General features: G+C 43.0%; 1 protein-coding gene across 1 annotated transcript; it reads left to right on the forward strand.

Moving 5' to 3' along the window:
• The first annotated feature begins 2,273 nt into the window (after window positions 1–2,273).
• tent5ba (terminal nucleotidyltransferase 5ba) lies at window positions 2,274–6,807 on the forward strand. The gene is made up of 2 exons (XM_088999243.1): window positions 2,274–2,577; window positions 5,236–6,807. The coding sequence occupies exons 1-2, from the start codon at window positions 2,422–2,424 to the stop codon at window positions 6,262–6,264; spliced, it is 1,185 nt and encodes a 394-aa protein (XP_088855369.1). The 5' UTR covers window positions 2,274–2,421; the 3' UTR covers window positions 6,265–6,807.
• The last annotated feature ends 5,543 nt before the right edge of the window (window positions 6,808–12,350 follow it).

Genomic DNA, 12,350 nt, shown 5'->3' on the forward strand with positions numbered 1-12,350 from the left:
TTCTTCCACCTTCATCCCTCTCACTTTGCCTCTCAGAAATTAAATTCTGGCTTTCCCATAACTTTCTCAAGCTTAACAGTGAAAAAACTGAACTTCTCCTTGTCGGTACCAAATCCACCCTCCACAAAACTAACAGTTTCTCTTTCACCATTGACAGTTCAACCGTGTCCCCCTCCCCTCAGGTCAAGAGCCTGGGTGTCATCCTCGATAGCTCACTATCTTTTCACTCCCATATAAATAACATAACTCGGTCCGCTTATTTCCACCTCCCTAATATTAACCGTCTCCGTCCCTCGCTCACCCCTCACTCCGCTGCTATCCTTATCCACAGTCTCGTCACCTCCCGCATCGATTATTGTAACTCACTTCTCTTCGGTGTCAATCAGAAATTTCTACATAAACTCCAACTCGTCCAAAATTCTTCAGCCCGGATCATCACTAGAACCCCCTCCTTTCACCACATCACCCCTGCCCTCCAGCAACTCCACTGGCTCCCTGTTGAACGTCGAATCGAATTCAAAATACTTCTTTCTGTTTACATTCAAAGCCATCCATAACCTTGCCCCACCCTATCTTTCTGACCTGCTTCAAAACGCTGTTCCCTCTCGGTCTCTCAGATCCTCATCCTCCCTTCACCTATGTGCCCTCTGCCCTATGTGCCCTCTGCCCGTCTCACCACGATGGGATGCAGAGCTTTCAGCCGCTCTGCTCCCAAACTCTGGAATTCACTTCCACCCAACATCCGTAATATTGACTCCCTCCCTATTTTCAAGTCCCAACTCAAAACCCATCTGTTTAAAATTGCATTCATGGTCTAGTTCAATCTGCAATTTTATTATTCATCATTTTACTTATGGTTTTATTGTTATGTGCTTTGTTTTATTGTTTTTATTGTAAAGTGTCCTTGGGTGTTTTGAAAGGCGCTTGAAATTAATTGTATTATTATTATTATAGCTGTTTCAAATGAGAATGGTGAAGTTAGCGTTTTACAGACTGGAAGTTATTGGCCGCACTGTGCCCTTTGCCAGAGAATAGATGTCATTTTCAATATGTCAGCAGCAATGTCACTGTCCGACATTGAATATTATACAATACAATACAATACAATACAATACAATACAATACATTGCATTTTCATAACAGCGACACTTTTAACAAAGCACTTAACAAAACAGTTAACATAAACTAAAATAATATGCTTTATTGTTTCTTACTCCCTGGCGCTTTCAACTATCTTTGTGACTGTTTTTTTTCCTCTGTATGATAGTTGTCCGTGTACAGCACTTTGTATGCAGGTTGTCTGTTTGAAAGCCCTCTATAAATACAGTTGAGTTTAAATACAGTTTGCGTTTATTCAACACGATACAATAGACAATACAATACATATTGATTCATATAGCGCTTCAACAACAGCTGAAGCTGTAACAAAGCACTTAACACGGACAACTATCACATACAGGAAATTAAGCAGATTCAATATAATAATAATACGTGCAGTAAAATGCCTTTTTCTATCACTCATAAATCCACTGCAGTTTCAATTTGTTAAAATTAACTTGTCACCATAGCAGGGGTGTCCAAAGTCGGTCCTCGAGGGTCGCCGTCCTGCCTGTTTTCCAGCTCTCCCAGGAGCAACGCACCTGATTCAAATCATCAGGACCATTTTGATGCTGCTTCAGAGCTGACTGATGAGCTGATCATTTGAATCAGGTGTGTTGCTCCTGGGAGAGCTGGAAAACAGGCAGGACAGCGGCCCTCGAGGACCGACTTTGGACACTGCTGCATCATAGCATATCATTTGAGTGTCAACTATGGTCGTTTAACTATTTAAACGTCCCTCAGGTCTGCAATGCACTTTTGACATTGAGTAGAGTACTCAGTAGACATTGTGTGAGGGCGTGTGTCTGTGCTTGTGCGTGTGCGTGTGTTTGTGTGTGTGTGAACAGGCGCGCGTTTTAAATCTAATTGTGTAATCTATTTTACGATTTACTGAAACGTCTTCAAAATAAGTTCATAATAAAAGTATTTTTGTGTATTTGTAGCCAGGGTTTTCTTTTTTTTAATAGAGCATTGTTCGGACAGTTGCGGAAGTGACGTCAATACTCTTGGAGAAAGTGAGAAAGGGAGGAGTCGGGCAGTGACGTCTACAGCGTGTTTCCATTAGGGCTTTACTTGATGACGAGAACCGATAACCAATCAGGGCGCCGTCTGCTAATGAAGGTGGAGTTTTGAAACACATGGGACCTTCCTTATGAATCGGTGCTGGAGCTCGTAGGGCGGACTTCTCGGCGAGCAGCTGACCCAGCGCTTCCTCCCCCAGAACTCCATCCGACAATAACGGGAAACATTTCGTGAAATATCCCACAGGAATTTGTCTTGCTTCATTTTTTTTGTGTGTGTCTCGTGGGACTGTCGATCAGCATGGAGTGCGGAGATACCTCGAAGCAGAGCCAGCGTTTCTGCGTTTTGTCCTGGGATCAGGTGCAGCGTTTGGATTCCATCTTGGGGGAGGCTGTGCCCATCCACGGCCGGGGAAACTTCCCCACGTTGTCCATGAGACCCCGACAGATTGTTCAGGTAAAAGAAATGGACATTTTATTTCAAGTGGCGTTTTGGTATCGAAGTTATCGACGTTGCGTGTCATTAAATTACAAATTTATTCACGGAACATTCTAATAACTTTTGCCTTGCACCATTTAAAGAACAATCCCATGACGGATTACGGGCTTATTCCTGTCTGTTTCTGTTGTTTAATATATTTCCTCGATAGTTGTTAGTCTTCACGATTTTATATAATTTACACGCGAACCATGGCAATTGTCTTTAAATGCAATTCAAATCCCCCCCCATTTCGAGTGTCTAATTTATGCAACCCCCCCCCCCCCTCAGGGGAAAGGGGGCGAACAGACAGTTAGCTATCAGCAAAGTGCCTTCACATGAGTCAAAAGTCCACTTATGGCCCATCTCAAACCTCATAGTCACGCTGCACTTCATTCTCATATGTCTGATGAGCTCAGTGAGTGTATGAAGCCCTGAGCTCATGCTTGTGGTTATGGAAAGATGAATGAATGCTCCATTGAGTGTTACAGGAAGCTTCAATGCAGGTTGAACCCTCCTGAAGTGGAGACGTTTGTTTTTGCGCTGACCCCAATGTGGAATGATTCACTTTATGAAATCACGTTTTGAATATTTCCAAGTAAATATGCTTCAATACTATTTAGAATGATTGGAAGAGTGGGAATTCCATTCTCATGGTCCATGCAGTGTTAGAGGATTAAAAATATACAAGGTGTCACTGTCAAAGAAAGATTGTTTTATCATGTAGACATGTTCTTTTTAGTTCGTTTAGAGCAAGCCGGCTTTTGTTACGCAAGTCATAGCTGTCACTTTAATCAATGGTCTTTTTACTATATAAGGAAAGACGTGCGTCGAGTCCCGACTGGGGTTTCACCTCCACCGCCTGCTTGCGAGCCACACATGCAGCCCCTGCAGAAGGGTTGCCTAATGTAAATCTGAGCGCTCACATTCTGAGTTGTGACATCGGTACAACTTTAGCCAGAGTTCACGTTCTCCTACACCGAGTCATCCTGAACTGTGTGAGGGGTTTCCTTGACTTTAAAAACATGTTTTTATTGATTTTTTGGGGGGCGACGCTGACCTGGAATAGTTAAATCGGTCTTAATGTGATCACCATAAGAGAGAGTTGACACGCTCTAATCTGATGGGTCAGTGACAAGGGGGTGGAGGGTGTGATTAGGATTGTGTTCTTCTGCGGCTGCCTTCAATGAAGATCCGTGAAGAATCCTGTGTAGGTTGACAGATGGATGGATCTTGACTCTATCATGAGCCATTCCTTTCCACAGAGAGATGACACATCTAGTGATTTGATTTAGATCATGAGCTTTCCCTTGCCGTAGATCAAGGGTGTCAAACTTGTTTTTTTTTTTTTTTGCCACGGGCCGCGTTGTGGTTATGGTTTCCTCTCGGGGCGGGCGCTGTTGTGAATTTGTGAGAAGTCATTAAAATGTTTCATCCCCTCCACATATTACATTTAAAGCTCACAACAAATTCAACTCATTCACTGCCAGACTTGTGCAAAAAATGTGTCCACTCCAGTGCCAGGGTTTTTGTCATTGTCACTTGAATTCCAGGACCCACAGAATATTGAGTTTTGGGACTACATAAACATTCAGTACAGCGTTAAAAACCTTAGAGTCTAAGGCTTAGACTCTCTTCTTTCATCAGAAACAAATAGTTAATTCCTAAATTATATGGGTCTGGAGTTATCTTCTTCTTTTCCCTTCGGCGAGCTTGAAATGGGGGTGGCTGTCCGAACTACAATGCAATACATACATATTGGTTTATATAGCGCTTGAACAAGAGCTGAAACTGGAACAAAGCGCTAACATGGCAAAAAGGGAAACGCTGCCCCCTTGCGGAAAAGAAAAAACACTGCCATGGCCAGCGCTTTATCGGCACCCAAGCATTAAAATAACAAAACCGAACAAATTTGGGAATGCCGCTGTACATCATATTTTCCATTTCCAAATAAATTCGTGAATGGCAGTGAATGAGTTAATGAATAAGTAGTTTTCAAATTTGAAGTCTAAAAATAATGTGTTGTGGTTTACATGGGACAATTTGAAATTTTGGTTCGGACATTAGCGAGCATCATGGAATGTCACAAGTTGGATTTGCTTTTGCGGGCCGAATAAAGTGATCTGGTAGGCCACATTTGGCCCCCGGGCCTTGGCGTTGACACCTGTGCTCTAGTTAGTTGAGTACACGGTCTATACATAGGTCCACGTGGTGGACTTTCAATCATAAGCTTCTCCTTTTGATTGATAGATCAATGTAAATCCTCTTTGTGTGTGGAACACTTTTGTTGAACCATCATCCACGTCACTCGGAGAGGAAAGGAAACCCACCTCACACTTCAAGACTCGCAAACTGAGAAGTAAAGCCACAAGGCATAAAGGTTTCCACGTCAACTCACCACCAATGCACAGTGCGCTCACAAATACGTATATACGTGTCACAGTCTGCTTGTGTGATAAGATGACAGTTGGAAGCTGCTGCGCCGTGGTTGGCTTTCTCTGCATTCATTTAAGCAAAAGTCCATTCTGATGAAATGGACTTTGAGACAAGAGTATTGATCTGGTCTTGACAACGTAGCCCGTTTCATTGTACCATGCGCGTACCTAACGCTCCGTTGCATGTTTGTGTCTCATTTAGGTGGTGCGGGCACGGCTGGAGGACCAGGGGGTGTGCGTTAAAGACGTGCGGCTGAACGGCTCGGCTGCCAGCCACGTGCTCCACCAGGACACTGGGCTGGGTTACAAAGACCTGGACCTGATCTTTGGCGTATCGCTGAAGGACGACCAGGCCTTCCGACTGGTGAAGGATGTGGTGTTGGACTGCCTGTTTGATTTCCTCCCCCCTGAAGTGTCCAAGGAGCGAATCACAGCGCTGACCCTCAAAGAGGCTTACGTGCAGAAACTGGTGAAAGTGTGTAACGACGCGGACCGCTGGAGTCTCATCTCGCTGTCCAACAACACGGGCAAGAACGTGGAATTGAAATTTGTGGACACTTTACGGCGGCAGTTTGAGTTCAGCGTGGACTCCTTCCAGATTTGCCTGGACTCGCTGCTCTTGTTTGACCGTTGCTCGGAGACGCCCATGTCGGAAAGCTTTCACCCCACGGTGGTCGGCGAGAGCGTGTACGGCAACTTCCAGGAGGCCATGGATCATTTGTGTCAGAGGACCATAGCCACGAGAAGCCCCGAAGAGATCCGAGGGGGGGGCTTATTGAAGTACTGCCACCTGCTCGTACGGGGCTTCCGAGCGGCCTCCGAGTCGGACATGAAGCAGATGCAGCGCTACATGTGCTCGCGCTTCTTCATTGACTTCTCCGACATTGGCGAGCAGCAGAGGAAACTGGAAGCGTACCTCCAAAACCACTTTGCCGGCATGGAGCACAAACGCTACGAGTGCCTGATGACGCTCTACCAGGTGGTGAACGAGAGCACCGTCTGTCTGATGGGTCACGAGCGACGTCAGACGCTCAGCCTAATCTCCATGTTGGCGCTGAAGGTGCTGGCCGAGCAGAACGCCATCCCCACCGTGACCAACGTCACGTGTTACTACCAGCCGGCGCCGTACGTCCAGGACATTAACTTCAGCAATTACTACATCGCGCACGTGCAGGCGCCGCTCGTGTCGCCGTGCACCGCGTCCTATCAGACGTGGCTTCCCTGTAGCTGAGGCTCGCGTCGCCAAATGTGGATATTCTTTTTTTGTATCTTCTTGCAGAAAGAGGAGCTCAAAACGCATGAGAAGTTTGCCAAATGCGACTCGATTGAAAGCAAAACAATCCTGCTTTGCGGTAAATACGAGTGAGCCAACACGCAACGTCCCTGAGATTGCTGGTCTTGTTTTTTTTCAAAGATGTAGCACTAATGTTTTATTTAATGTTTAAAAAAATGGAAAAAAGAAATCTTTGTGAAGCTTTTTATAGAAATACAATCTTTAGGAGACAAAAGCTGATATTATTTTATACTCTGGCTTTTCATTTTTGTAAAATACTGGACCAAAGATGTATTTTTTTTCTTGCTCAGAAAGGGATTTTTTGTTTTCTTTGGTTTATGATTCCAAGTGCCTAAAATGACCTGTGAAATATTCTCAAAATGTCTGTACCGTGAGAACTGTGCATTCAGGGTTTATATATTTTCCCCCTTCTAGAATATTCTGTCTTCAAGGAAGCCGAAACATTTTTGTGAAATTAAAAGAAAAAAAAAGTAAAAAACATTTTTTGGTTCTGTGGTTATTTTGGTTTTCATCTGGGCCTGACAGTAATGTTTTGAATGTTGCGTTTTGCAACGAGAGAAAATGAGCATTATCCTCGCGAATGAGTCACATAAGATGAGATCACGTGGACGACTGTTGGATTTTAAGTAACAGCTGCTCTTTACAATGGAAGCATACCACGAATGCTTGTATTCCCGCCTACTTGATCTCATCAAGTTGCCTTTACAGTAAGCATCCCCAAGTGCAAGGCATGTATAGTCGTGGCTGCATTTGTTCAACCTGGGGCCAAGGATCCGTTACGATCTGAGGACGTGAACCATAAGGAGGCGTTTCACAAGCACAATGGCTTCTCTCTACTCAGATACTAAAGCTTTTTTTTTGTTGTTGACAAAGACCGGCCTGTTCTCCCACCCATGACACTGATTGAAAGCTAACTCCTCTTTGCTTGACTGACACCATATCTGAATTGTGGCCAAAAATCTTGACTGCCATTGGATTGGATGTACCTTTATTCGTCTCGCAGTGGAGAAATTTACATTTCACAGCAGCAAAGTTATGAAAGGAAGAGGAATGAAAGAAGTAGAAAAAGAAAATACAGGAGGTGCTGGAAAGGCAGCCACTCTCGCGGCGCCATCTTGAAGTCAAACAAAACAAAAAACTCAATAACAAATAATATGACAACACAAAGACACAGTCATTCATTCTTCAGCACTTGCTGTACCCTCTTTGTGACATGAAGCAGTTCTAGAGGAAAGAGGAGAGGATCAAAGCGTCCTTTTCAACAGTGGATCAGGGACGTCATGATGGAATGAATACAATAAAAATACAATGACAACAAGGAGAGATCGACACGCTGCAACCCGATTGGTTGTGACCTTACCTTTTAATCTTTATTTTATAACCACATATTATTTATTTCAACGTGTGACTGACAGCTGGGAATATTTCCCAAGAGTCTCCTCAACGCCGAATGGAATTCAACTTTGTTTTGGTTTATTTACAAATATAGTCGTCGTTATTTGACTCTAAAAGAGGACAAAACATCTTTTCTCGTAAGCCATTGAACAGAAAGGAGCCTTAGATTTGTTTGCCGTGGAGAAACATCACATTATATAGCAACTGGCCGGCTAGTTTTACAGCTGTGTTATTTCGTCTCCTTTTATTGCTTGTCCCCTTTGCAATCTTTATTTTAAGATTAGTATCTCGGGACGGCCTGCCTTTTGCGATGCTGTGGGAGTGATTTGATAACAAAAGGCTAAACTGAAGATAAAGGATGGCAATGATATACAAAATTAGCAACATCCTCCAAGATTTTAACCCTTTCATACATCAAGAATGATAACATGATAACATGAAAAACTGTGTATCCTAATGAACACTGTCCCTGAACGAGTTAATGAAACAATATGGGACAAAATGCAGTATTCAGGGAAATATCCTACTCAAGAAGAGAATATGTCAATTCCTCACAGGAAGGCAGCAGCTAAGATTTAAACCCCAAAGTATACAACCACCTCCCACCTCCCCCCGCCCACCTGCTCACTTTCTGTGCATGGAGCAAGTATCAACCATTTCACCTCTACATTCCTTTCAAGTCTGCACAACATGCGCTTCTAGACTGCGGAAATGGTTTGGTGCTACTTTGTTGACTAATTCGTTTAATTGCCTAGGAATGCTCACACCTGATAAACTTCAATTTCGTAAAATAACATTTGCAGAAGAAGTTTCGATTTCCTTAGTGTAAGAGTGGTGGGCGCTTTTGGAGCCCTAAGCTGCTTGGCCTGATTGATGACCCGTCTTAGCTTGCACAGAGGCCCATTGTGGAAGTTGCCTTCTCATAGTTGTTTTATTTTTTTACAAACATCCAATGGCATGTGATGATGATTCACTGCGGACTGTCCTTGAACATTTCTCTTATTACATTTAAGCACAGTTAAAAAGCCTAAATCAAGCAGTTAAACTGTGCTCTTAAATGTTTAATGTTTGCTTTTCTGCCTTTTGGTTGATGTGGTAAAAAGTAACATCGGATTGGCACGGGGGCTCTCATTTCATCATTGTTCCTTTGGGGCAGCAGTTTTGCCACCCATGCTGCAGAGGAGATTTTTTTCTTTACTTTTGAACCTCAAGCTTCAAACCCCACCCCCTCAAACTGACATCAGAAAAATGTTTCATAGCATCTAAAATACCCAAAAACATGCAGTATGATATTTTTTTTTGTCAAAGGCAAAACACCAATAAAAATGACTTAAAGTGCCCAAAATCTGCAAAAAAATGAACCCGGAAGTGGCCAGTTTCAGAAGGTCCCGCCCCCTTGTTCGTGGCGTCACCCCAAGACGTCTTGCCTTGCTGGAGAATAAAAACAATGGCTTCAGATTCGGAGAATATGCTTTCTTGTTACTCATCCAGTTTTGAATATGATTCAAATAGTTCTGAAGAGGAAAGCATACATGTTTGGAATCGATTAAAGAATTTATTCCGTGCCATTTTGAGGTAATAGAGGGGGTGGGGGGGGGGGATGTAGCACTAAAAAAGAGGCAGAAAATGGCGACAAGGCTCCGTGTAAGGAATTAATCAGCCCATTTCTACAGGCTGATTAATTCCTTACACGGAGCTTTGTCGCCCTCTTCTGCCTCTTTTTGGTGCAACACGAAGTTTTCAGACCAAACAAGTACATCAAAATGCATTGACGTGATAGAAGGACTGCTACAATGTGTCCTTTTTTCGGTCAGGGGCCTTCCTTCAGTGACGTAGGGTGAGGACTCGTCACCAACTCAAAAACAAGACTTCCGGAATATTCAGCGTGAGTCTTAAAACGTAAAATATAGCTATATGCGGTGGAATCTTTGTAAAATACGCTCAGTAAAAGTCATTTGAGCGGTTTTACAAATTATGGACACAACTTGTCCAGAGACGTCGGTTGTCCTTTAAATACAGTGCAAAAATAAAAATACAGTGAGACCTCAGCTTACGAACACCTTATCTTACGATCTTTTCATTTTACGAACGTCAAATTTATGAAATTAAATCTTGAAATACGCACTACTTTCATGATACACACCCACCACGGCTGGTGGAGTAATCTTCGGCGGAAGAACACCAAAGCACACGACCTTCGGATCTGGCGGAGTGATCTTCGACGGAAGCACACGACCGAACAGCGTTCCAGTCGGCGCTACTTTCCACACCCCCTCTCATTGAATGCACATGTCGATCGCCTCCTTGGAGCTTTTTGCTGATAATGTTCCTATTATGGGACCTAAAAAACAGCCACCACAGGCTCGTGTTCAGCCCAAGAAGACACAAAATAAAATCACCATCGCTGAGAAGAAAGAGATAATTGAAAAACACGAACGAGGTGTGCGTTTGTGTGATTTAGTGGCCGAGCACGGCTATGCTAAGTCAACCATTGCTACCATTCTCCGGAACAGAAAAGCCATCAAAGGTGCGTCTGTTGCAAAAGGTGTTTCCGTGCTCTCAAAGCGACGGTCTCGGACAATCGAAGAAGTTGAAAAACGTCTGTTAATTTGGATGAACAAAAAGCAGCTATCCGGCGGCAGCGTGAGTAAAGCTATTTTATACGAGAAAGCACGGCTAATTGACGCCGATATCGCCATGCGCCAACCTGGAAGTTCGGCGCTTATTGAGGATTTCAAAGCCAGCAACGGATGGTTCGAGAACATCTGAGGGTGAGGAGGAGATGGCTGCAGCATCAAGTAAATAAAGGCAATGGTGGCAAAGTGGAATTATGTGCAGGCTTTTACTGAACAGTTCCATCCAGAAAAGACTGTGGCTATGACAATCATCAACATGATGAACGATAATGTGATGCCTCAGCTTCGTAAGACCTTTCAAGTTAGAAAGCAACAGGTGTCAATTAAGAGGTTTTTAATCAGCAAAAATGATGATGAGTCTCCAAAGAAGCAAAGAAGAGAAGCCACACCAGAGGTTAAGTTACCAACAGTCCTTATGGAAGGTGACTCTCCTTCCATAAGCCGTCAACGACCATCAAAAAGCTAAATAAAACTTTATTTTACAGCACAGTTTATTTCTTCAATTACAGTCCTCATGTAATGTGTCTCTCTTTCCAAAAATGAAAATATGTGATGAAAAAAATATTGTGGTCTAATTTCACAATTTGCACGAAAAAGAAATACATCGTTTTTTATTTTTTTTTATTAGGGATGGTCCGATCTGATCCTGCGTATTGAGCCCCATACAAGCCAAAAGATTGGATCGGTATGGGATTGTATTTATTCGAACCAGTCCAATCTCATACACAGACCCGAACTCCATAATTTATCTTAAACTTCTCCTTGTGCGACATGGTCGCGAGACGGCATCACTGACGTCTCCATTTCATAACTGAATTTCATACCACAAGTAGAATGACTTCCTATTTGTGTGTCCTAAGACTTATGGGAAATGTAGTCCTCGTAGTCTGCTGTGGCCAGGACATGAAACCAAAGCTTACGATGTTATAATGTGGGTGGCGCCCGATATTAACGACACAGCCAGCTTCCATTAGCTGCCATGAGCAAACACAAAAAAGTTGGATACTGGTGAGTGCACTGACTTGTTTACAGCTTTTGAAATGTCCACCAAGATAGCATTTAGCATTAGCCACATCATACCATTAGCACCTATTCACCTGTGCAAGATGAGCTGACGCTCTCACACGGAAACACATTTGAGCAACATTTGTTGCTCAAGATAGATATATCATTATAACAATAACAATGATATTATAATTTGTGATCATTTCTGTGAAAATACATCATCTGGGGGAAAACACTTTAGGATTGACAAAAAGGATCGCATCAGGATATGGTCGGTTTTGGCCCATCCTCTACGCTGCAGTATTGGTTTGAATATAGGATATTAAAAAGCGTCTATTACCTATATACATTTTTAAAAGTACTTTTTTTAAACCTCATATGACATTATGTTTCCTTAATAGTCAAAAGACAAAAAATTGGGAATTTCTCAATTGTGAGACTAATAAAGGTTATCTCATCTCATTTCACAATAATATCAGTCATAATAGAATTCAAACATCATCATCATCATTTATACATTACGATCATATTCCTGTGGTCATAAGGGTCACTTTTACATTTGTGTAATCTCTTCTAATGCAAGCTAAATAATGACAGTTCAGTCCAGATCACACAGACCTGAGTCAGGATGTGAGCATGTTTGGAAGTGAAGCTATACTTGGGGAGCACATGAGTGTGACATCATTTTGTGGGTGCAAAGGGGAAACACATGTTTCATGATTGGACCAAGCTGACCATGCAGTTTCAGCTGCAAGAGGCTGCTGTGTGTATGTGTAAGTGTGTGTGTGTGTGTGTGTGTGTGTGTGTGTGTGTGTGTGTGTGTGTGTGTGTGTGTGTGTGTGTGTGCGCGTGTGTGTGTGTGCGTGTGTGTGTGTGTGTGTGTGTGTGTGTGTGTTTGTATGCGCGCACATGTAATGCTTATAAAAATGTTTAACCTTACAAAACGTAACTAAGCTGACAAAAAACAGTGTCGCTGAGGTGGATGTG

This window comes from Hippocampus bargibanti, linkage group LG06, assembly GCF_051943395.1.
Source record: "Hippocampus bargibanti isolate YZ-2025 linkage group LG06, ASM5194339v1, whole genome shotgun sequence".
In the NCBI taxonomy this organism is placed as follows: Eukaryota; Metazoa; Chordata; class Actinopteri; order Syngnathiformes; family Syngnathidae; genus Hippocampus; species Hippocampus bargibanti.

Bases quoted from the DNA above. Each gene is read 5' to 3' on its own strand.
- tent5ba (XM_088999243.1), top strand. From the start codon at position 2,422: ATGGAGTGCGGAGATACCTCGAAGCAGAGCCAGCGTTTCTGCGTTTTG. The intron at 2,578-5,235 runs GTAAAAGAAATG...TGTCTCATTTAG, and splicing joins GACCCCGACAGATTGTTCAG to GTGGTGCGGGCACGGCTGGA.